The sequence below is a fragment of the Anastrepha ludens genome, chromosome 4 (genome assembly GCF_028408465.1).
Source record: "Anastrepha ludens isolate Willacy chromosome 4, idAnaLude1.1, whole genome shotgun sequence".
NCBI lineage: Eukaryota > Metazoa > Arthropoda > Insecta > Diptera > Tephritidae > Anastrepha > Anastrepha ludens.
Genome location: NC_071500.1, coordinates 98,863,070 through 98,888,549, shown reverse-complemented (window position 1 = coordinate 98,888,549; position 25,480 = coordinate 98,863,070). Strand labels below are relative to the sequence as shown.

Genomic DNA, 25,480 nt, shown 5'->3' with positions numbered 1-25,480 from the left:
AATCATGGACTTACATACACTCGTTGGGTGGGCCACTATTATATGAGGGCTAAGTTTATTTTTGCAAACGGTTTCATATTTTTCAGAAATTTAAATTTTATAAAATATATGTATTGTGTTTTTTTTTACATATATAACAAGTGAATGCCAACATTTCAAAATTGAACATCTACGTACATTTTTGGATTGCGTTGTATATTGTCCTCCATGGTGCGTTTTCGTGCGGCTTCCCACTTATCCAATCGTTCCAAAACTTCTGGCAACAATGAGGGAAACGCAACGCGTGAAACCTCAGATCCATCACGTAATTCAATATTAGTTTTAAAATTGTAATTCGGTGTATAGCCATTCAGCTTAAGGAAATGGTCGAAATAGAAAGGAACAATTTGCTCCTGAATAGTGTCCATTACAAAAATACTATCGCGGGCATCTTGCAATTGCATAACATCGCCCTCGTCATGGAAAGCACGGAAAAAGAATTTGGTATGCTCGGAAACGCGTTGCTCCTTCAAAACATCCTTCTTTTGCTTTTTCTTAATAAAGATGCGCGTCAATTTACCTTCACGCTTCGGTTTGACATATGGCGGTTCCAAATTGTGTCGAACCTTCTTCATTTCACTCTCAATGCGTTTCTCCACCTGATAAGCTTGCCGGGAGATTTTACGATCATATGCATAACGCCGACGAAGTTGAGCTTCAATGCGTCGACTCTCGTCCACTGGTATGTAATCGAGTGTAGCTGCAGACATAAAAATATATAATATAAAACATGATATAATATAAAGTTGGAATTTTCATATAAAGGGTGATCAGATTGGAAGTACTTTTTCCAATAAGTTTTTTTTTATTTGACAGGTCACGCGTGACTACTGTCAAACTGTCAAACAAATCAAATATATAATTTATTTCAGTATTCACTAACATTTCATCATGTAAAGACTTACGTCTCAACAACGTTTACAAATCGTACATTTGTATTGCGAAAATCGACGCTCTCTGAAAAGTGTTCATCGCGCGCTCAGGCCAACTTATGGCGTTCAGCGATGAGGCCCATTTTTGGCTTAATGGTTATAAGCAAAATGGGCGTATTTGAGCTGAAGAATAACTTGAAGCCATTCAAGAACAGCCATTACATCTATTGAGAACAACCGTTTGTGCGGCCTATGGGCTGGAACCCATATTTCTTCAAAGACAAGGCTGTAGCCAATGTAACAGTGAATTGCGAACGCGATTCGCATCATGAAAAACGACTTTTTCATGCCGAAATTGAAGCCCGTGATCTCTACAACATTTGGTTCCAACAAGACGGCGCTACTTGTCATACAGCCCCTCAAACAATAGATTTACTGCGTCGTCGTTTTAGTGACGTTTATTTCTCGCCTTGGACCCGTGGATTTACCAACTATCGTGGCATATCACACATTTCGACTTCTATTTGCGGCGGTATGTAAAGTCTAAATGCATTGTGGATAAACCAGCTTCGACTGAGGCATTGGTAGCCAACATTACTAAAGTTAAAGGGTTTGATTGAAAAGTAATGAGCCTTATTTTTTTAGGCAGTTTTATTAAACCTTTTGGCTTATACAACTAATGTTCTTCAAAATAGGACCCTTGAGCGTCAATACACCGCTAATAGCGGGCCTTCCACTGCAGGAAACATTTTTTAAACTCATCCGCCGGAATCGCGTTGAATTCGGCTGTCAGAGCTTTTTGGATCGCCTTGATGGAGTCGAAACGCCTCCCCTTCAGCTTTCTTTTCAGCCGCGGGAACAAGAAGAAGTCCGGAGGGGACAGGTCTGGGCTGTAGGGAGGGTGGGGAAGCACCGGAGCCCCCATCTTGGCCAATGCAGAGGTGCAGAGGAAGGCGGTGTGCGCCGGCGCATTGTCGTAATGAAGAGTCCAATTGTTGACAAGGTCGGGCCGAACCCGGGCGACGTGCTTTTTCAGCCGAAGGAGCACTACTTTGTAAAATTTCGCGTTTACAGTGCTTTCTGGAGGTACAAACTTCTTGTGGACGATGCCTCGAGAGTCGAAAAAGATGCATTTTTGTCACTGCAAAATCCTAACACACTTTTAAAACAGCTTTCACGAGCGGAGCGCTGTCGACTGCACCGCTGTTACCAGCGAACTGGGAAGGGGAAGGTCCAACGATAATTTTCCCCCACCAGCCGATTCGGTTGATCGCTTGGCAGACGCTCCGCGCGGGAAGGCTCATTACTTTTCAATCAAACCCTGTATTCACGAGATACCGATCGAAGCCTTCCAGCGAGTCATTCAAAATTGGTGTTTACGGATGGCCGAATTACAGCGCAGTCGCGGTCAACATTTAAAAGGGATTATAGTATGTTTAAAAAATAAATGTCATGAATGGTTCTATACAAAAATAATAAAGATTGCCTAATAAATTTGAATTTTCGTTGTTTTATTTCAATTTAAATTCCGACACCCCTACTTTGATAGTAATAAAAATACTAATAGGCTGACGCTGTAGACGATTAGGTTGGTGTGTGACTATCATTCGGAAGTGCACGGGTTCGAGTCCCCGGGCAGGAAACACCAAATGATAGAAAAAGTTTAGCGGTCGCCTCCCGGCAGCCAATGGCAAACTTCCGTATTTCTGTCATGAGAAAGCTCCTCGTAAAAACCATTTGCCGTTCGAAGTCGGCTTAAAACTGTAGGTCCCCCTTTTTGCGGAGCAACATCAAGACAAACACCACAAGGAGGACAACCTCGGCCAAACACTCAATAAAGGGTGTAAGAGCTAATTATATATATGTATATAAATTTATATAAAGGACTGACGCAGGCAAATAGATTTGGAGCTTTGCCATTACCTGCTGAGAAGCGGCTGCTGTTAGAAAAAACTATTTTGCCCATAATGTTCTTAGTGGGAATTGAATCCAGAACCTATTGCCTGTATAACACGCAAAAAATACCTGATCACTACGACTTGTAACTACCGTCTTTTTCTGAAAATGAGACACTGTCTTACTTTTTTTTTGGTCCAAAATACGCGCTACGGCTTATTTTGGCAGAGGGCAAAAATAATAAATAATAAATAATAATATTTAGATATTTGTTTTTAATATTTATTTTACACAGAATACAGAAATTTAAATTTATTCATATACAGTCCTGCCATCTTCTTCTGGAACATAGTCCTAAATAAAATTTTCTTGAAAATCCATTTCCTATTGAATTATTGGTCCGAATCTCTCATGCCTTGCGATAGAGCTATCGTTAAATGAACACTGTCTAAGTAGCCTCTTCGTAGTGCATTAGGAACATCACTATTAGTTATTTTGTCCCATGAATTGTTTACCCAATTCACAACTTCTTGTAAGCCTGGTTTTATAAAATTACCTCAATGATTTCTCACCATTCTGCTTTCAATATATTTATTGATTTCCGTCCGCAAATGATCATTGAATGGCTTGTTTATTGAGATCTAGACGAATTGCCAAAATACAGGTAGCACAGGCGCTATCGTAACCGGTAGACGGAACGTAAATTGACGAAGAAGTATTGTGGTGAACTGTCGTTTGAGCTCCTTGGGCTAGGAATACCGCGGTCTCATCCATAGCAATCATGTTGGAGAGTTGGTATTTCCAAAAATCGATGCCATCAACAAAAAGGTTAGATGCAAGTGCACGCCTAAATACTGCATTGTCTTTCAGCTTAAACAATGTTGTTGATCTACTTAGAGACAGTTCATACCGTTTAAAGAAGTTGTCCAACCAGTGTGACGACACTTTAAATTCTTCTGTGGATATATCAAATTCAATTGCTGTTTCAAGGGCAAATTTTTGAATATCAACCCTGCGCACAACCAAAGCCATTGCTCTCCTTCCTGCGATCCATTCCCAGATGCAATCTTCCAACTCAGAAAATAACTGCTGCCGACCTGATCCAACTCTGCGTTTTTTCTCATTTCCTTGGTCCACCAGTTGACACAGGTAATTGTAGTCTGTACGCCATTTACGAACCATACAGAGATCCAGCATCTTCTCTTTACAGAATGCTAATGCAAAATTATTCACTTTATTTTTAAATAAAATTACTTATGAGGAAATAATCTGACTTACAGGACTGAAATTAATGAACGTTGTATACCTGCACTGTCACTCAATGTAGACTACTGCCTTATGTGGTATTTTTAAGATAAATTCCAAGAATTAACGAACGAAGCGCTCTTCGTAAGAGGTAAACAATTATTTTCTCGGAATATTTTGTTTCAAACATTTCTCTGAAGTACGAGTATTAGGAAAACTAAACATATTATTACTTATACTTAATAAATCAATAGCATTTTTAACGAATTATTTTTGTCACATTATTTGAACTAGGGCTTATTTTCGGAAAAAGACGGTAAATAACAAATTTTTTTTTACCAAAACTTACATATCAATTCCAACACAACCTCTGAAATCATGGCGACCATCTCCAACGACTCGAGATCTTCACCACTAGCGCTACGCATGTTTCCCGGCACAACTCCACGCCACACCTCCGCAATAATTGCTCGATGTTTGATAAAAGTCTCGTCGTTGAATGACTCCTCAATGGGCTGCACCAAAAATTCCAATGAACGTTTCTTCATATCGGCTGCACGGTCGGACATAAAATACAATTTTGCACATTTACGCGAAACATACGCTTGCTTTTCACGCAAATCCTCTAAACACCATTCCTGGAAAGTCTCCAGCCGACTCTGCAATTCGGAGTGTATGGACAAAGTGAAATGCATTTCGAGTAGTAGCACAAAGGTTTTAGTTTTCAAATTATCTATGCCTAGCATGAAACTCTCCGCATTGGGAAACACAATCAGTATAGGATGCAAATTCTGTAGGTATACATTCTCGTAGAAAGCCTTAATTGCCCATGCGTTGTCTTTGTCACGCTTTCGAATATTCACTATGCTTCGTTTTGCGATGGACTCTTCGAAGTTCTCTAATTCAATTGACACCTTTTCACATCGCCTTTCACCAGCCTCTTCTTCCTCCTCGCCTTCCTCTTCTTCATCACACTCAGTGCTTGGCTGTGTTGCTTGTTCGATACGGTGTATCCAATCGTTCTCGTAACGCCATTCCGAATCACCAAGTAAATAGTGGAAGTTCTGTAGCATAATACGGCGTATCCAATGACCCTCAACGAAAACTATGTCCATATTCAAAATAATTTGTTGGCGTTCCAATTCACGAAATTCACGCCTTAAAGCATCTGTACGATCGTAATAGGATTTAACCTAAAAAAGTGCATAATATCGCATAGGTTATGTTGTTGGTAGAAAAAATATAACCAAACAGATATGAAGGTTTAAGCTATGAAATAGCAACATACTACCTAATCGAAATAGCAACATTTTCTAATCGATGGTCAACTATAACTCTAAGCAAATAACTTCCGAAAAAAGACGCTTTAGGAACCAATTGGAACAGAATAAAATGATTGTAGAACTAATCGAGTTTTTTCGTAGATTTTTTTCGCGAATTTGGTTTGTATCGTCTTGTCTATGTCTAGAATATTTGAAAATTACAATGGGGTACACCGACCTTTTTACTATCGGCATTCGGTTCCACGTTACCGGAACGTCCCGGAGATTTACTATATATCCGGCCAAGAACGGACCAGCAGAACGGTCCTATTGTGTGTGTAAAGATACTGATATATATCGCGACGGTAAGTAAATTCGTCTTATCTCATAAAATCACTAAAGCGCGGAGTTCTAACCATCGATGGCCAAGCGATGTATTACTTGCTTGATGAACCATGCCCGTAAGGCTTTTTTTTGACTTTTTCTTGTAGAGGAGGGGCAGCGTTCAATTCGGGTCTTCCGGTTACGTAGAACCGACTGTCGTGGGAAGGCATATCGTCTTATTATTTTGTTACTTCGTCTGGTGTCCCCCAAGAGTCATAGAGTCCTAGGTCCGTTATTATTTATCTTCTTCATTAGCGATATTTCTCCCCTGTTTTTCCATGTCTAATTTATTCTATACGCGGATGATCTGAAAATCTCTTGTGAAATATTCAGAAGCTTCATCCATTCCCCGGAGTGAGTGGATTAACTTACATACATATAGACAGTGTGTGCGTAATCGTTTTTTGCTAAATATTAGGATTATTCCAATATTTTACCTTATCTCAAACTCGCCGCTAAAGACAATTAGTGAATTAAAAAATTTGGGTGTTTATTTTGACTCCAAACTCAACTTCATCACTCACATAAACTATAAAACATTATTTCTAATTAGTTCGCAATGTTAGCTTTCTTTATCAAAATAATTCTTCCTTTTCTGATCCCTCAACTCTCAAACTGTTTTACTCGTCCTTAATTCGGTCCAAGTTAGAATACGCGGTATTTTTTTGCTTTGCTTTGCTTTTCCATACTATCGCTCTCATTGCTTATTAATAAATCGAATGTCCTTAGAGTCCAGGCATATTCCGTTATGTCGATGTGTTTTGTCTTTGATATTTGTCCGGGCTCAATAGATTATCCGTATCTGCTCAATAAAATTAATTTTAATGTTCCCTCACGCATTGGGTATTGCTAACACGGTTTAATGCTCCTTTTACGAGGACTATTTTAAGACTTAGTATGAGTAAAAATATTTATTGGGAAAGGAGCTACAACTGATCTCCGGGAGCTCTTCTCAAAAAAGGCGTTTTGTCGTGACCACTATATCTCTGATCTGGATCCTCTGAAATTAAAAAACCAAACAAATTCCGTTACAGTAATGTTAAATCTCGTAAATAATCGAAGGAATAAACAAAATACATTTTTTTTACAAAAAAAAAAAATAGATTTTTGACCAAAATTTCGGCCTTAAATTTTTTATAAACAAAAAAATATTTATCGGTGAGAAAAAATCTTTAATTAATTACTAAAAAATATATTTAAATTTTTAGACTAATCGGTTTAGCCTTTTCGACTAATGTTGGTCAGCGACTTTAAAAACACTATTTTGAGAAAAACGCGTTTAAAGTTTGCCTTGTACCTTCAAGCACTCTGAAACGCCTTTTCAAATTTGCATGTAACTTCGAAAATATTCACGGGATCAATATTACATTTTCTATGTGTATTCTTAAATATATGTACATTAAGAAAATAAAATTAAAAAATCGATTTTTTGAAAATTCTAACTGTATATAACCCCTTAATGCTTATTCTTCTTCCTTAGACTTTGATTTTTCTTACTCTAAATTTACTTTTAAAAAGTTACTTCGAAGCCACTTGTCATACGGTCTTTGTCTTTGTATCTATCTGTCTTATAGACTGCAAAAGCCCTGTTTCTGATTAATAAATAAACAATAATAATATAAATTTGTTATATACTTAAAAGTTATGAGGCGTTTTGTAAAACACTTTAAATTGCCTCTGAATCGCTAATTTCCGAACATGTACTCACTCACCTTATGCACTACCGACATGGCTGCTTCATATTCACGTTTCTCCCACTTTGTGAATAGTTTCTCATAAAGTGTCTTCAAACGCAACATACGCTCCCAATGATGCTCGTTTAAGCGATCGTAGATCTTCGTACGCACTATTTGACCTTGTATGAGCATGGACTCGAATTTCAAACGCAATGCATCTTTAATAAATGACATGCCGCTTTTAAAACTGAACATCTTCACTGGCGGTCGATTTTTCAATTCGTCCACGTAGTTTTCATCGATATCTGTCGTTACTACACTGCGATACTTAAATCGTGCGCGTCCAATAAGTTTCTGTCGCACATCTTCGACCGGCACCTCGAGACGTAAACGCATACCATTTTGTAGACGTGTGTTGAATGTGAAAAAGCTGTCTTTGGCTGTGCTAAGCTCCAGTTGCGCTTTGTGCTGCCCCGCAAATGGCATCACCTTGAAAGGATTATTTTCCTCAGTTTCCATATCGAGCGGCTCCAACTTGAATCGACATCGATTAATTGCTTCGAATGGCACCACGGATTTTCTTATATAATCGAGTGGAATTTTCGTTTTTCCTTCCATCAGCAAAAAGCTACCACTATCGTTCGTTAGATTCGTACACACCGAGCTGCTGAGCGAAGTCAGGCACGTTTCAATACTTTTCAAATCCTCTTCTATCTCTTGTATTATTTCATCACGATCAACAGCAATCTTCTGACCCTCATCCTCATTCACTTTGGATTCATAGAGTGCTTTGCGCACCTCATGCAAAAAATCCAAATATTCCTTGTGTCCCGGATAATCGAGTGTTTCGAGATTTTCGTGCGGCCGACTATGATAATAGAAATCGCGTTGCTGGCACAAATCCTTGCTGCCCAAACCCTTGTCGGCAGTAACCTGTTTTCTCGAATTTTGCAGTTTTTCAAGCAATGCTTTTGTATCCGCTTTGGGTAAAGACAGATCCATTTCAACGAATTCATTACATGGGGGTTGTGCCATACGAAATTTTTCCATAACAACTTGATCTTCTTTTCTTTTGGCCTTCGTGACTTTCGCTTTTACGAGTTTCGGCTGATAGTGTACGTCCACTGGTTTTTGTTGCATATAATTTCCATGATCATGGTGGTGTCGGGTTTCAAACAATTTTGAATATTTACTTTTTTTCACTTCGCGTAAATTGTTGAAATATATTTCATCTGGGCTAAGTTTTAGCAAATGCGGTTTGTGCACTTCTGCAACAGTATGATCGAAAAGCACCGAAGGCACGCGTTCCTTTAGGTAGTCACGTGGCTTTCTGGGATGTCTCCGTAATGTAGTTTCTCGATATTTGGGAGCAGGCATATTGCCGCGCATGGGCATCGGTAGTCCAACGCTTTTGGCAAATTTTGCGCGCTCATTCTCCTCTTTCTGGTCAACTAACTCAGGTTCTGGTTCCGGTACCCATTCTGGATCTGTATCCGTATCCGATTGTTCACATTTGGTTTGCAGACTCGACCTTTTCACCTCGTAACAAGGTATACCCAGTAATTTGAGACGCTTCTGTTTCATTTGCGCCTTCATTTTCTTTTTGATATTCTCTTTGGCCGCCATGTACTCCAGTGTGGTGTTCATTTTCATTAAATCAGTTTCATCATATTTCTCTGCTTTGTGTAATTTAACATTACTCAAGTCTTGGATATTATCATCGAAGAGAAAACGTATTAAATTGAACTTCTTAAGTGGGTACTCAAGACGCGGTCGTACCATTCTAAACTTCTTACGCAAATCACGTTCATAGTGACGTCCCAGCCGTTTCTCGATGTACTCACGTACTGCACTACTCTTTATTTGCGGTAACTTATATTCAAATTTGGGCATACAAATTTTAAGTAGCGGGTCGTCGGGACTACGTAGTTTCGGTATGCCTTCCTCGATATCCAACATTATAGCTTCCTTCTTTGGAACCAACTCTGCCAACCATTGTTCACGGGTCTTGCACGTCTTTTCTTTTCGTGCACCTCCGGTCTTCTCGGTTTGATGTTGCTTGCCACGCAAGCTCTCGCCCAACTTAAAGTGAAAGCCACGCAGCTTGTAGTTGCTGCCATGTTTGCCCACATCAATAGCATCCTCGTCATCGCTGGACTGTTCGCTGAGTTCCGGACTTTCAACGCTGTGTTTCGGTGTATCGCTGCTTATATCAAGTTTTGCCTCAGGGTAATCTTTCAGCTTACCGAGATTTTGCAAAACATATTCCTTCTTAACAAGCGCATTGTCACGTTTGATACGATTCTCCGTTTTCAGATTCTTTTTAAATTGCTTAGTTTCGCGCATTGTATGTGGAAAACATTGTTTTGGCTTCTCCGGTTCACGCAACAGACCTTCTATTTTAATATCGGGATGACATGCTGCATTTATACTATTTACAACTTCCGTGAAATTTTTATTCGCGAGCATTGTAGGTTTGAGCTCCTCATCAACTTTATCTTGCTGCTTTCTAGCACTTTCCTTTTGTTCAGCTAGCTTTTTGCGACGTAAATAAAGTGTCTTGTAACGGTCATGACGGTTACGTCTTTCTTCTGCTATTTTCTCTTGATTGTAGGGCTTATCTGCTGCACGAAATAATTTGCAAAACGGTACCGGCGGCTCACTGCTTGGCTCCTTCTCTTGTATAGTACGATCTTGCACCGCAAAACATTCTGGCACTGCCAAACGTTCATGCAGAAGCTCTGCTTCGACACTTTTCTCGATCTCCTGCTTGACGCCACGCCTCTCCATGTACCGCACTATGCTTCGATAAAGACTCTGGTTTTGTGTATCCTGTTCGTCTGCTTGATAAGTATTTTTGTAGTCAAGGCCCTGGAAATCTAGTTGCATTGGGTTCTCCAAATCGATTTCTTCGCAAACAAAAGACTCTGAGGAATGCGATTGTGTCTCGCCGCAAAGATTGTCTCCATATTTAACTGAATTCGTTAATATTTTAAATTCACGCTTTTCCGAAAATGCGTTCGTACGCAAAGCCTGTGGGTTAACCAAGCAATACTTCTTTCGTGGGTCTTGTGTAAGAAAAAATTTTTGTCGTACACGTGATAATTTGGCAAACTCCTGGAAATTCAGTGGGCAAGTACCGACAAAGGGCTTTGGTGCACCGGCCACAACGCTTTCTGGACACGGTTTCTTCCATTCAGGACCGCGAAAAATCTTGCGTTTGGCGCCCGACTCCTTATGTTGTGAATCGATCATTTCCTGTGACGTGACCTGCTTTTCATCCGATACCTTCGCTGGAGCTGTTGTTGTTTGTAAGCTAGACGAGCTGATTTTTGGCTTGGATGACGTAGATGCACTCGAGCATGTGCGTTTGAATTTCTTTGGACCTGCTATAATCAAACCTTTAAAATGTGAGTTGGTGGAACTAGTAAGGTCGTAGCCGCGTTGTTTTGGCTGTGGAGTTGAACTGGACGACTCCGGCTCAGATAAACGTAGCTCGATAGTCGGTACAGTAATTAATGGTTTTATATCGTCATAACATTTATCGGCAACGGCTTCAGTGGGCTCGACTTTGGATAGATTTTGTATTGATTCACATATTTCATATTTTGTATTCATTGATCGTTTTATAGGTTTCGGAGACGCTGCATATTTCTTTAATGATTCTTGGCGCGAACTAGTCGAGGAATTAATGTTCAACTTGAGTTCTTGGACCGATGGTTTCGGACGATTGTAGTAGTCTGATTTTTTTGATGTTGGCATTCTTTTCAATTGAATTTATAATATAATATATAATTGATATTTTTCATATGTATACGTAATTGATAAAATTAAAAGCTTCTTTCCTTCAATAAATTTTTTTTCTACTGACAGTGAAAGCAATAAAATTGCGACGCATTTAATTACAATGTTTCAAATGTTTGAACAATGTGGATAGCAAGGCGCATTCATTAAAAGTGGTAGCACTAGACCAACAACAATGTTTTGTACGTTTGATTGTAAAAGCAAAGTAATGGAAAAGTAGAAAACAAAAAATTAATTCGCCTTGATTCATTCCGAGCTGACAGCCACATGGACACATCGAAAACAATCAAATAATTTTACGCCAAGACTGTAAAATATCTTTATACATTTGTTAAAGACAAAAATGTAGTTTTAGATATTTTCTATCATATTTACAGAGTATATATTTCAGGCACATGCACGATTTAGTTAGTTCCTCGAACTAACATCTAATAAACCACGCAAGTGCATACTACGCATGCATATATCTTAATATTTACTGTGGCAGACTTTACAGGGCCGGATGTTAATACCCAAGTTCCGACATATATTCGATATAAATAAATACAATTTAATTTATACTTTTAACATTATTCAGCAACTTAATATTCGAAATTAGTGTCAAACAGTAGGCCAAAATGGGTCCATAAAACTCGAAATCTTACCACCAGATATACCCAAGAAGATATTTGCAACGTCTTATTGTGCCGGCAAATTTTAAATTTATTTCCGGGCAGACAAATGCAAACAATTTTCTGATTCTATTACAATCAAGGCGAATTCATAGAAGGTGACTTTCGACGAGCAACAACAATATTTATATGTATTTTGTTTTTGCTATTTGGTGGTATGAATCACAGAAATTCAATGAAACAAACAAACAAGACAACAATAAAGAAAGCAGCGCACTTTGACATTCAAGTCAGCAAATTGCAAGAAAAAAAATAAATCAGCAACTATATCAAAGTCACCTTTTGTGGATTCGCCTTGATTGCAACCATCTATACAAAAGGTAGTAGGAATATTCACTATCGAAATAAACAAAACGTTTAACTGTGAACAGATTGTTGTTGTTTTAACAGCGTGAACAGATCTTATGCTGCGCTTACATGCACTGACAAATCATGACTACATTTATGGCAAATCAACCTTAGTTTGCAATGTCTCTCAAAAGATAACAAACTGCCCAATAACAAGGGAGCCTAAAATAAAATATATATATTCGGATTTATAAGTGAATTTATGTTTTCATACGTTTCAATTTCCAATTCGAATTAATAGTGAATAAACTTTAAGGCAACACCAATTAATCGTCTAAATAGTTACCTAAGTAGAGAAAAATCCAAAATCATTAGAAAACGTTACTAATGCAGAAACTAGGAAAAATTCGGAATATATTTGAGCATACTTTTCAATCTGAATTGAACTCTTAATTTTGTTAGAGGCAGCGTTCAGTGGACAACGACTGGAAAGTTCAATTAAAGGTCTAAATTGTTACCTAAATAGAAAAAGATACTAAATCAAGATACTTAAGTCTTAGTAATGCAGTGACTTGGACAAATTTCCCCCGACAGTCGGCTCTAGGTTACAGGAGCGACCCGGATTTACTATATATTCGGCGAAGGACTGTTACTCCAGCAGCACTCCCTGTACATGTATGGGGAATGTTTTTGCTCCTACAACAACAACAACAAATTTAGATTATATTTGAGCATACTTTTCAATCCGAATTGTTAGAACGAGCAGTTTTTATAATAATCGTAAAGAAATTGCACAAAATTTATTATATTGCTAAATAGTCAAAAAGCCAGCACGAAAGTATTAATTTTATATATAACTTATATTTGATAAAATCATAATTTTCATATATTCTTCTTCCATGACAGTTCTCATGAACGCGCCTAAGAAAAAGCTCTGGCGTTTTCGAGCAAATGGTAAACTAACTCAGTATAAATCTCAATTGTTTAGAGAATAGATATAAGAATCGTTCTTCTAATACCATAATTTGCCTTTGGAGCGAGGGTCTATGATAAATGATGCCCGTCAAATTGCTCAAATGTTTGATCAAAATTTTCGAGCTTTTAAACAGGTTGAGGAGTTAAATAAAAATTATCATTATAATTTGTTATTGTAGCAATTATGAAGTTTACCAACGACATTAGTACTGTGTATAAAAAATACGCACAACTTACCACAAGTCTAAAAAAAGGTCCAACCAATCAAAATAAGCTTCGTTCAAATTACTGAAAAAACGGATATACTGGAGCTCACACTCAAAAACTTTCTAATAATGAGCATCATGAGAAGTGTACGTGCCTATTATTTATTTTATTTATTTATTTTTTGTTTTATTAGACGTTTAGGAATGAAAATGCCGAGACAACGTACGGTTGAAAATTAGTAATTTAGAAAATTGTCTATTGTTAAATACCGCACATAAAGAAATAGATTACTGCAAAATTTATGTAAAACATTCTATAATTCATTATAAATTTTCCAAAATCCAATTGACGTTTTCTAATTCTCAAATCCAATTTACGCTTTATATAATTCAACTGACTATATTCAAATCCAATTGTCTCTTTTTAACAACCAACTAGAAATAAATAAAATTCCACTGGGAATTGTGTAAATAAAAAATGAAATCATTTATAGCAATTTTATTTTACCAAATTTAATATCCGATTGCGACATTGCGGAAACATACTATTTTGTCAACCCTGGTACGACATCACGCAACTCTGTCGAGCCGAATGAACCTTCGGTGAAAACGAACACAGCGCAGATGAAATTTTTATTGCAAATGGTGGTGACGGAAACGATCCTATAGTTGCGCATGGATTTTTTCACATTCAATTTTGCTGTAAAATTTTCGTAAATTTGTTGTGTGCCGTCGTTGCACAATAACCATATAATAAATGTTTATAAACAACAGCGTGTGTTTGTGAATTGTACAAAAATTCGAACGCAGAAACGGTGAGTGCAGGCAGCAAGATGAATGTACGCCACCGTTGTGAAAAATATACACATCAAAAAGTGGGAAAATGTTGAAATCCAACACGAAGCGTTCGCAATGGCGAAGTGAAAATATGTATGTTTTTCTTATAGCGTATGCGGCGTTAAACATTTTCCACATTAATAATTGTTTGGAGAAGAAGCTAAATGAAGTGTAAAATTTGCAATATTGCTGGTGCTGATTTTGTTGAAATGGAAAATTTCGGTTCGTTGCTTGTCTTGTTGGATAGGCGGGCGGCTGCTGCTGGTGGGCCAGCGGACAATCGCTAGTCGGTAGTGGCGGGCGCATATAAAAAGAAAGTGTAGAGAAATTTTTGTCGATAAAAGGGCTTTAAAGAATATGTTTGTACACAATTTTTTAATAATAGTGGGAGCGTAAGAAAGAAATTAAACATAATTATATTGGGCGAAATATGCATTGCAGCAGTTTGTTTCTTGGATTGAAGAAAAAGCGCGCCATTATGTGACGTAGGCAATCTTAACCCTTAGGCACCTGCTCGGTGTAATATTGTCCCCTAGAAAGAAAAGCATTTCCAATGTGCAAACATTTTTTTTATTTTTCATTTGCCTTTATGAACATGTTTTCAATGTTTTCGTAATAATATAAATAGAAGAGCTAATTAATTAAGGTTAATACAAATACGAGTATTTGTTGCTAAAAGCTATTTACATGTTTTACACCTACGCTTTGCATTCAGTTGAAAAGAATATATCTTCCAGATAAACATCTGTAAGATTAATTAAAGTACATGTTCGTCAAAACATCACGAGCGTTACATCAATTTATCGTCGTTGCTTTTTAGTTTGTGATTATTTTACTTACGCTGTCAACACTTCTAAAGGCTTATGTGCACATATGTATATACAACCCTGCAATCAAAGTAATATACATTTTGTTTTGCTATTCGGCTTCGCATTTTCATACACTATTTGTCGTTTGTCTATTTATCTTATATTTTACCCATTTCTACCGTTTGTTGTTTATGAGCGATAGTGACGTTGTGTGTGATATTTTTTCCTTCACGAAGGTATGTGTGGTGCTTTTATTTTAATTTCCTTAACAATTTCACTTCTCACAACACAGGTATTTATTTCCTCTCTTTGATTTTTGTTGTATTTGAGTTCCATATTGTGCCGTCTTGGTTCCCCACAAGAGATGAAATATTTGAATGTGACTATTGCTCGCCAGTATCAGGTGTTTTACATTAATATATTACATTACATACATAAATTGGGAGAATTGAAATGAAAAGAAAAACTAACTATTGAATAATTGGAAAGAAATAATAAAACTAGATTAGCAAACAATGTTTATGTAAATTGCATTTATTTTTTATACTTAATAAAAATATTGTTTAAAAATGTAAACTGTTATTTATTATTTTAATTAAGTTAAAAAAGTGAGGTATTGTTAGGAATACATTTAAATCTTATATTTAAAAATTATATATACACTTAAAGACATATATAAATACAGTGTATAGTGAATGTTTTTCATTCAATTTCGTGTTGCTAGTTGGGTAGTCATTGAAGTGTGATGCTTCTTCCCCTTACATATTACGAGTTAATTGGGTATGCAACAAACAAAAAATACAAATTTATAAAAATATCCAACCATGCTACACGTCTACGCTGCTGGAATGACCAGGATTTATATTGGACCACTCAAAAGTTTAATTTGTAATTGTTTATTAAATTTTGTAAATGAATATTTTCCACAATAAAACTGATAAGTAGAGAAAAACCATTTAAAAAGGTCTTGAGAACTTTTACTACTGTTATATTTACTCATATGCGCATAGCAGACATAAAACAAACCCGCCTTCTATTGGGCATACTACAAATTGCATACAATTACTTTTTAAAATCTTATTAAGAATTCGTATGCAATAGCAAAAAAGAAAAATACACATGTGCTGGTAAAAAAAAAATACTTCCATAAACAAACATTTTTTTTTTTTTTTAGAAATGATCACATAAATTTTTTTTCGAATTGGGTGCCTATGTTATCAAATCCATTATGTATAAATAAAATTAAGTAAACCTGTTTTCATAGTTTTCGCAACGCTTGCACCTGAAGTATACCCCAACCATCGAGTATGAATTCTGAAAGACATCTGATTTGAAAGCAATTCAATAGCAATAATATTCACTTCTTTTCCACGTTGTATTTTCCGTCTCATTTTTGAGCTGTTTGTATTTGCTTTTGCCGGTGGAAGAGATGATACTCTTCGGTGGCTGGTTTTCCTTATACGACGATACGTGTTTGTATGTGTGAAGGCAGCTAAAATACTCCAATTCCACTCAAATGTTATAAGTGTGTCTGTTTTTCAACTATTTTTTGCCTCTCTTCCAATAACAAAAGTTCGTTATTTATTCGACGACAATCGCGGAACATAGCAATACTTCGTGCTCTTTCATTATCTTTATTTGGTGCGTGCGTTTTTTTTCTCTCATTTCTCTCACAAAACAAACCACTCAAAAGTACAATAATTTACTTACCTATTTTATACGTATCTTCCCTCTGACGCTCTATTGATGTCAGGAAAAATTATATTTGCCAACGAATTTAAATTAACCGCCTCTCGATTTACTGCTTACGGTTACAACGGCATCATCGTGTTGTTACATATTAGAAGAGCATCGACCCCTGACATGTCAAGTTTTTGTTAATTTAACGAAGGTCGTTCTGCTTGTTCGACCTTGTGGTTAACGTTTATCCGCCTCTTCATCCACTTCCCTTTTATTTTTTAATAGAGTTGACATTAATATTTTTTGAACACACCAGCAGATTCATGTGTTTTTTACGCTTTCCTCTTTGAGTGCTTGCCACTGACTGCCGATTTTTGTCTAAGTGTTAACGTTTTATACTCATATAAAAAGACATTTCAAAATTATTTATACCTTCTACAAATTGCTCGCACAATGTACACTCATGCTTTAATCAAAGTACTTGCTCACCAATTTTCTGCTTTTGTGATGAAGGCGGGTAAAAATATTTCTATTAATTTTGCCATCAGCCGACTAATGGTCAGGAAATATATATATTTTTTATTCAATTAACAAATGAATATAAGAAATAAGTTAGTGGATTAAGCCTAATATTTTTTGTATAGACATACAAATATTTATTTTAAAATTTTGTAGCTACATTTATTCAAGTTATATGGTAACATTATATATATCCGGTTTAAATATCCGTTTAATATGAATGGAATAATCGCCTAATAAATTATTTTCATAAACTAATAAAAAAAATTATATGTAGGTTTTTTTAGGTGAAATTCAAATTAAAGAAGAGCTTTGCAACGGCTTACTGTCGAGATCGTCTTCTGCCGACATAAACTAAGTTACCAAAATGGCAGCTAATAACAATATTAACATGCACAGTATGTCCCCGCAACATATGTCGCCGCTAACCGGTGGCATTATGCCACAATCTGTTATTGCATCAACCGGCAGTGTCAACCCTATGATCGGCATTCCAACTATGCCTCAACCATCAAGCAGCGCACAAAGCGCTTGGGATCAACTGACAGCGTCGTCATCTTCAAATGTGAATGTGCTGAATACCACCCCAACAACAAATCTAATCGCTAGCGGTGGTGCTCTAGGTATGGGAATTGGTAGTCAATCCAACATGACCACATTACAAACGCTGCCATCAGGAAGTAATAATATTATGGGTGTGGTTGGTGGTATTTCGGGCACTGTCAATACAGGTGGCACAGCTGTCGTATCAATGTCGGATCCTAACGGTCTTGGATTGAGTAATATGTCTGGCGGTAATTCACCAGCGGCTAGTTGTGCTTCTCCCTCGACACCGACAAAAACAAATGCACCGCCATTGGACGGTATGATGGCGCACACTCCTACTCAAGGACCTCCTGCTATGCATAGCGGCGGCTATGGTGAGGAATTGACGGCTGAACTTGTTAATCAAGGTTGGCGTAAATTTTGGTCAAAACGTGAAAATCGACCATATTACTGGAATAAAATAACTGGTGAATCTTTGTGGGAAATGCCCGGTGCACGTCCGTTCGATCCACTAACAGATCCTTTGGGTAAGTTGGCGGGGTGCAAAAAATTTATAAATGAAAAACTAATAGTTTTAATACTTTTCTCTTAAGGCATTTGTCACAGTGGCGGTCAACCGTCCATGAATCCCGGCATGCCTCTTCATCCGCATCATATGCAACACCCGAATTTAAAGCGTCGTCCCTCGGATGACATGCATCTTCATTCACACCAGCAGCATCCTCCATTGAAGAAATTCGTATTGGCTGGTCCTTGGGATTTAGAGATTTGCACAAATGCGGTGATTGTTGAACGGCCGCCAACGTTGCTGCCACAGCCACATCCCGAAATTGAAGCTTTGCGCGCCGCCTACACAATGAAGCTTGTGAAAACGTACGATGATATATGTGTGCGACGCCAGAATATTAAAGCGCCCAAAGATTCTTTCAACCGTTGGTTAATGGAGCGTAAAGTGATTGATAATGGCTGCGATCCACTGTTACCAAGCAGTTGCAACCCAGAGATATCGCCCTCAATGTATAGAGAAATTATGGCAGATATACCCATTAAGATTGTTAAACCGAAATTTACAGGTAAGTTAAGGCGATTATAAATCATATCCGGTGGCCGCCGTAGCCGAATGGTTTGGTGCGTTGCTATCGTTCGCAAGTGCACAGGTTTGAACCTCCATGCATGAAACACAAATGATAGAAAAAGTTGTTTCTAATAACGGTCGCCCCTCGGCAGGCAATGGCAAACCTCCCGATCAAACACCCAGAAAGGGTTATATTATACATATATATATAAATCATACCCGCACTAAACTATTTCTCCTGCTCTCCACTTTTTCAGGTGATGCACGCAAGCAACTGTCACGTTATGCCGAAGCCGCTAAACAGATCATTGAATCACGTACTGCACCAGCTGAGAGTAAAAAGGTCGTTAAATGGAATGTTGAAGATACATTCCAGTGGCTGCGCCGTACTGTTGGCGCTAGCTATGAAGACTTTCAAGATCGTCTCGCCCATTTAAAGCGGCAATGCGAGCCACATCTTGTTGAGACCGTGAAAAGTTCCGTAGAGGCGCTCTGCATTAAAATCTATCACTTGAGCGCTGAACATGCTCGTAAAATACGCGAGCGTCATATGCAATTGCTAAAGGAGCACGGCATCCCGGAGCCGACGCCACCACCACCACCGCCGCATCTTAAGAAAGTGTGGTGCTATCCGATACAGTTCGCTGTACCATCACCGCGTATGCCAGCAATTGAATACGTGCAGGATCGCGACCACATGATAATAAAGTACACGCCAAGTACACATACTCAACCCGATGCGCAATACATCAATTTAACACATCTGCAAAAGTTGGAGCAATTGTATCGACACAATTGTTTCGATGATAAGAAATTCGATTTGTTTATTGGACGTGTTTGGTGTTTGCTTAAGCGCTATCAATCGTTCCTCGTTAATTTATTGAACTCGTCACAGGAGGCGGAAATGACACAAGCATCGTTGCCGGTACCGGTTTTCGAATGTTTGCATCGACACTTTGGTGTTAGTTTTGAGTGTTTCGCATCGCCCTTTAATTCATACTTTAGACAATATTGTTCTGCGTTCGCAGATACCGATGCTTATTTTGGCTCCAGAGGGTATGCAAAATATTAGCTTTGTTAAATTTGAATCATTATTAAATATTGCTATTTTTTACTATCTTAAAGGCCGTTCCTTGACTTTAAACCAGTATCCGGTTCTTTTCAAGTTAATCCACCACATTGCGAGGAACTTATCGATAAGGCCTTATTGCACATCGATAAATTGCTCACCGATACAATGGAGCCTTTGAGGTAATTATAAATAATAAATAAAAAATAATGATAATAAAACTGAAATTGTCCAACTATTAGCTTCATTATATTTTTGCCCGAATGGAAGAGTATTGCAAAACTGGAGGAGAGCATGTTTAAACGCCGTTCCATGGTGGTTTTGGGCATGGCACATGAATATCGTCATGGCTACCAACATATTATACCAAAGTAAGTCAACTTACATTTTCCCCCCTTCAAATTTTACCAATGCAATTAATTTTAAATGTCTCTTCAGAGCTGACGTCAATGTAAAATGTATGCAGGGTACCCAGGTGGTTTGGTTGCAAAATAGCGCCGGTCACACTCGTTGGGGCCCCAATGAAAATCGTGTTGAAGCGTTGCGTGAGGCATTCAGGCCACAGCGCGATCGTGAGCGTGAACGTGCAGCAGCCGCAGCAGCTGCAGCTGCTTCATCGCCACAATCAGTTACACATCAGTCTTCGGCTGTGCATACTCTCAATAATAACACAAGTAACAGCAACAACCTTGGGGGCGGCAGCAGCAGCAACGTTGCAAACATAAATGCCAGCACTTCAGCAGCCTCCGCCTCCGGAGTTGCTCTGTCTACAAATACTAATTCAACCGTAAATCTTAACCTTATTGGCAGTGCCAGTAATTCAATGCAATCTTCGGGAGCACCACTCTCACCGCATACGCCACCAAATATGACGACATCATCGACCGGTTCGCCAGCTATGAGCATCCAAAGCGCCTGTTCTTCACCTTCATCTTCGTCAATGTCACTTTCGCCTGCTGCACCGAGTGCCGTAGGTATGTTAGATGGTGGCAATACTTCGGTATCTATTACAGCAACAGCCACGGCAACAGGTGGTGCATTCGCCAGTCTCGTAGCTTCTTCCACGTCCTCTGGCAATGTCGTAGGTGGTGCAACCTCTGGTGCTGGAGGCAGCGCTATCAGCAGTAATGCCGGCCAAGCTGTCGTCAACTCCGCAGTTTAAACGTGCATTGATGTTTTTAAGGCTTTGCTAATGCATCAAGAAAGAATTAAATTACGAATTGAAATTAATTAAGATAGAAATGAAGTGGTGACCAGAAAAAATAGAATAAGTACAAAGGTTTGTTGCTATTGATTTCTACATCCAAGCACACCATAGGATGGGTAACAAACCTTTTCTATTTTTGACGTTAATGTAATTTATTTATTAAGGGAGAAAGTGAAATATGTATGAAAGTGTAAAGAAACAAAAATCTAGTAAGAAATATAGTTCTAGTTATAGAAAAGGATAAAAAAAAAATAATTCAAAAATTTTGAATTCTTTTTAAACATGCAAATAAAATATACAAACTGTATGTGTTTATACTATACGATCACTTCACCATTGTCTATTTTTAGTAATGTAGTATACATAAAATTTACTTTAACATAAAAACTTTACTCTTTGGCTTGCTATTGCGACGTCGACTAGTAGAGAACTGCAATGTCTTCTTCTATACTTCTTTTACTATTTTTATGTAATTTTTACACTGATGCAAAATATAAAGTATTTGGTAAACAAGAAATGTAATACACCTTTTTGTTTTTGGTGCCAATTAACATTTTTAAAATAAATTTTAAGTTGACTAAAATGCTTTAAGCTACAAAATTTATTATTTCCTGTGGCAAAAACAAAAGCGAACAATCATAAATGTAAATTCAATATTTTACATGCCATTTGTTTTAGTTTTAAATTGGCAGGTTGCAGGTATTTTTGTATTTATCAAAAACAGCGTGTGCCGTACGCTGGGGTCTAAAAATAAAATAGTTAATGAAATCAACGTCAAATAGCGAATAGCGTAATTGCAACAGTATAAAAAAATATGAATAGTAACTTGAGACTTTTAAGAGGGCAGCTAATTTATTACTGTTTTATAAAATCAAAATTGAATTAGCTATCGATTAACGAAATTTAATTATTCACACAACATTTTGAAGCTGAATGAAGGGTAATGATATTGTGAAGTAGAAAGAAACGTAACTTTACATTCATATAAGAATTGGGAATGACAATTTAGTTTATTTATCCAAATCGGTATTAGACAATTTCTGCATCGAATGTGGAAGCTCAAACTGAATCTGATGCAGGCTGATTATAAATATGATTTTCTTTCAGTGCATTTTTGTTTTTTAATTTTCTTCTAAGGCAGGCGTTAGCTTTTTGAGATACATTTGAAAAATAATAATGCTTTCAATAAATTTTTGGCCTTTTTTAAGGTGTGAATTGTTAGAAAAAGCAATTATGCACCAATACGGAATTACTAAATTTTTATTTAGGTGTTGCTTAAAAGAGTTTTTAAACTTCTCGCTGTCAATATACATAATAATTTTGTATACGATGGGATCGAAGCGTCGTAACTTATCACAATAATTTCGATTTTTAAGGTCTCTTAAAAAAAGTGTTTTAATTTTATGGCAATGCTTATTTAGAAAGTTCAAGTTCCCGAATCCTCACACTTTTATTACAAGTAAAATTAAAATTAAAAAAATTTTAGCGGAAAACAAGATAACTAAAACTCCAAAATAACGCTAAATATGTACAAAATAACTATTAAATTGATATATAAAAATAAAGTAGTTGTAAAAATATGTGGAAAAAGCAAAAAACTTTAACTATACATCGTTTAAAATTGTCATACAACAGTAAAAGAAAGATGGTTAAAAACGCCAAAACTACAGAAGCACTTGACAAGAAACAAAAAAAATTTTTAACATATTCAAATATGTAAAACTTGACTTGAAAATTAAAAAAAAATTAAGACTCAACATGTAAATACTAAAATGAAATCAAAGCATGAAGTAAGAAAAAACACCTAGACGGTCCTCACCAAATTTTAAATGTAATACAAATCGAACAAATGACATTGAATTGCCTTCCCTTTGTTTTTTTTTTATTCAACTTTTAAAAGTAAAAAGAATCATACATTCATACACTTGTAGCAATAATTCAAACACCAATGTACAGTTACTTAACAAAATGTTTTATCATTATTAAAAAATTAACAAAACAAAAAAGTGCAATCGATGCTGTTTAATGTCACAGAAAAATACAAAATCCATAGCAGTTATTACACTTAAACAATTTCAATGCAAATTCTTGGCTTAATATACTCTGGCTCACCCTCGCTCTCTCTCTCGCCTCCTTTTTTACATGTTGCTTTGTTTCCTATTAAATTACAATATCAATATTTTCCGTCAAACTACTTTTTGCTGTCAAACTAACTCGCTCATGCAAAATCACGCCATCCAACTAACATAGCCTCCATAAAAACCAATTGATTGCGTATGCGCATAGTATTCATTAGATGTACTGCATGCATATGCACATACACACATACATATATTAGCAAAATTTATTGTTAGTAAAAAGTTGCACCCAATACCTACTCATAGCAGCCGAGAAAATAAATGCATTTTTATCCAGTAGAATAACTGTTTAGCAAAAAGGAACAGCCAAGACACACATAAATGAGAAAACTAAAAACTTAACAATAAATTGTTGATATTTTATTGAATTATTGCAAAAACAAAACAAACACAAAAAAAACAATAAAAGGAAAATGTGTAGTTCAAATTTTTGTTGTATTGTTATTTGGAAACTTCGTTAATATATGTACATATGTATATGAATCTGGGTCCTTCCTGTAGCATAAAATCGTTAACCGATGTAAGCTGCTTCGTTCCCGCACGGAAGTCCGCCTCCACTTTAGGGGTGTTAAGTTGAAGATTCGGCAGTTGGGGAGTCAACATCCGGTGGCAAAATGGGAAGATCTTCTAAAGATGGTGTTGCTGTTGTTGTGGTAGCATAAACATTCCCCATACATATACGGGAATGGCAGTCCTCGGCCGGATATAATTCGGGTCTTTGCGTTTACGTAGAACCGACTGTCGTGGGAACGATCTAAGATCCTACATCTTCTAAATATATGTAATTTCGCTTCGGTGTAACCAAACTCTGGCCCACTGGACTGGTCAAACCTGGGAAAACCAACAACCAAGAATACATTAGGTTCTGCGTAACCGGAACGATCCGCACTCATATCCGGCAAAGGACTGTCACTTCAGCAGCATATTCCGTATATGTATGGGGAATGATTATGCTGCTACAACAAAACAACGGGTATATTCAGAAACGCATTATAAATGCGCAGTAATTGCAGCGCTGGCAGCACTGCCAATGTGACAAGTGTTGCAATTGATAGATTGGCAGTATTAAAATTTTTCCTGCAAATAATGCGCGACGTTTGATACAAAAATGGCGTTTTCGAACGCGATGCATTTGCAGTACTGCCATATTTGCATTTCTGAACGCATTGCCAACACTGCAAAAGTACGTTGCGCATTATAATGCGTTATTGAATATACCCAACAACAAGAGCTTCGTCGCTCCATATCTCTCTTTTCACACGTACTGAGGACATTATTGGGTCCTCTCTTTTCATCGGTACTGAAGAAATAAGGATACCTCCTTGCTTCTGTCATTCACTCATCATACGAGCGCAGCAGTACACGAGCAGGGATTCCGGAAAATACGTAACACCATCACAGTGTTTAGCGCCATAAATCGTGGGCTGAACCAAGAATCGCTCATGTGAGAGAATGGGTCTAGGAGCGCTGTTTCTGACGAAGATATTTGGCGAGATTCGAAACTATGCTCTCTCTGAATTCCGAATGGTAGTCACGCACAAACCCATTCGGCTACGGCGGCTACACAATAGAAATGACGTGAAATAGCTCGTTTCATATCAGCGCAATCATAACCAAAGTAAGGAAATTTGCTCAAATCGCCAGCAGCTGTCGTTGGCAACATAGAAGTCGATTGGTTTGTACTTCATTATCCAGCTCCAAATTGAACCGCGTGGACAAGTAGGCTGCAAGCAACGTAGATCAGTCGAAGTTGGACCTTAAAACTCTGCACACAGAGCATTCACGCGGTACCTTACACAAAAAACTCTTCTACCGCGAGGTTCTTAAACTCCCTGGTAGGAAGCCAGGCATAATGCTCAACAAGTACTTTCTGTTGTGTAGTTGCCGCCAAGGCCACTCCAGTAGACACCTGGAGGCTACAACGGCTCACTACAGCCAAGCAATAAACAACATTCATCGACAAGCAATTAAAAGCTTCTTAAACTCTCGTTTTGCATAAATGCATGCATTGGAAAGCTTTGAACATCCATCGCAGATGAAGAGGTCCACGTTAGCTGTCGTTCCCACGACAGTCGGTTCCACATAACCGGAACGGCCCGGATTTATATCCGGCCAAGGACTGTCACTTCAGCAGCATTCCCAGTATACGTATGGGAATTGACAATACTTAATGGTACTTCAAGCGAAGCAGGGTTTAATCAGGATGCTACAACAACAAAAACACCGATGTAACACTTACCTTAACATTTATTGTTAAAGAAATGAAATAAGAAAATGTTCAA

The 25,480-nt window shown here is 37.4% G+C and overlaps 2 protein-coding genes across 4 annotated transcripts; one reads left to right on the top strand and one right to left on the bottom strand.

Moving 5' to 3' along the window:
* Window positions 1–28: 28 nt before the first annotated feature.
* LOC128860330 (uncharacterized) lies at window positions 29–11,173 on the bottom strand. The gene is made up of 3 exons (XM_054097792.1): window positions 7,411–11,173; window positions 4,402–5,245; window positions 29–739 (listed from the first exon to the last, which is right to left on the bottom strand). The coding sequence occupies exons 1-3, from the start codon at window positions 11,134–11,136 to the stop codon at window positions 156–158; spliced, it is 5,154 nt and encodes a 1,717-aa protein (XP_053953767.1). The 5' UTR covers window positions 11,137–11,173; the 3' UTR covers window positions 29–155.
* Window positions 11,174–13,935: 2,762 nt separating this feature from the next.
* Window positions 13,936–23,643, top strand: LOC128860328 (mRNA (2'-O-methyladenosine-N(6)-)-methyltransferase). 3 transcript variants are annotated; one of them, XM_054097788.1, is made up of 7 exons: window positions 13,936–14,133; window positions 17,441–18,236; window positions 18,303–18,782; window positions 19,042–19,840; window positions 19,910–20,035; window positions 20,096–20,224; window positions 20,292–23,643. In XM_054097788.1, exons 2-7 carry the CDS (start codon window positions 17,531–17,533, stop codon window positions 21,013–21,015), a joined length of 2,964 nt encoding a protein of 987 aa, XP_053953763.1. In that variant the 5' UTR covers window positions 13,936–14,133; window positions 17,441–17,530; the 3' UTR covers window positions 21,016–23,643. The 3 variants fall into 3 exon arrangements, with proteins under 3 accessions (XP_053953763.1, XP_053953765.1, XP_053953764.1); XM_054097790.1 differs by lacking the exon at window positions 13,936–14,133 and adding an exon at window positions 17,007–17,161; XM_054097789.1 differs by lacking the exon at window positions 13,936–14,133 and adding an exon at window positions 17,116–17,202.
* Window positions 23,644–25,480: the final 1,837 nt, after the last annotated feature.

Excerpts from the sequence above, each read along its gene's own strand:
- LOC128860328 (XM_054097788.1), top strand. The coding sequence starts at position 17,531 with ATGGCAGCTAATAACAATATTAACATGCACAGTATGTCCCCGCAACAT. Across the intron at positions 20,036-20,095 it reads GATACAATGGAGCCTTTGAG|CTTCATTATATTTTTGCCCG; the intron begins GTAATTATAAAT and ends TCCAACTATTAG. Across the intron at positions 20,225-20,291 it reads TACCAACATATTATACCAAA|AGCTGACGTCAATGTAAAAT; the intron begins GTAAGTCAACTT and ends ATGTCTCTTCAG.
- LOC128860330 (XM_054097792.1), bottom strand. The coding sequence starts at position 11,136 with ATGCCAACATCAAAAAAATCAGACTACTACAATCGTCCGAAACCATCG. Across the intron at positions 5,246-7,410 it reads CCATGTCGGTAGTGCATAAG|GTTAAATCCTATTACGATCG; the intron begins GTGAGTGAGTAC and ends GCACTTTTTTAG. Across the intron at positions 740-4,401 it reads GGTTGTGTTGGAATTGATAT|CTACACTCGATTACATACCA; the intron begins GTAAGTTTTGGT and ends TTATGTCTGCAG.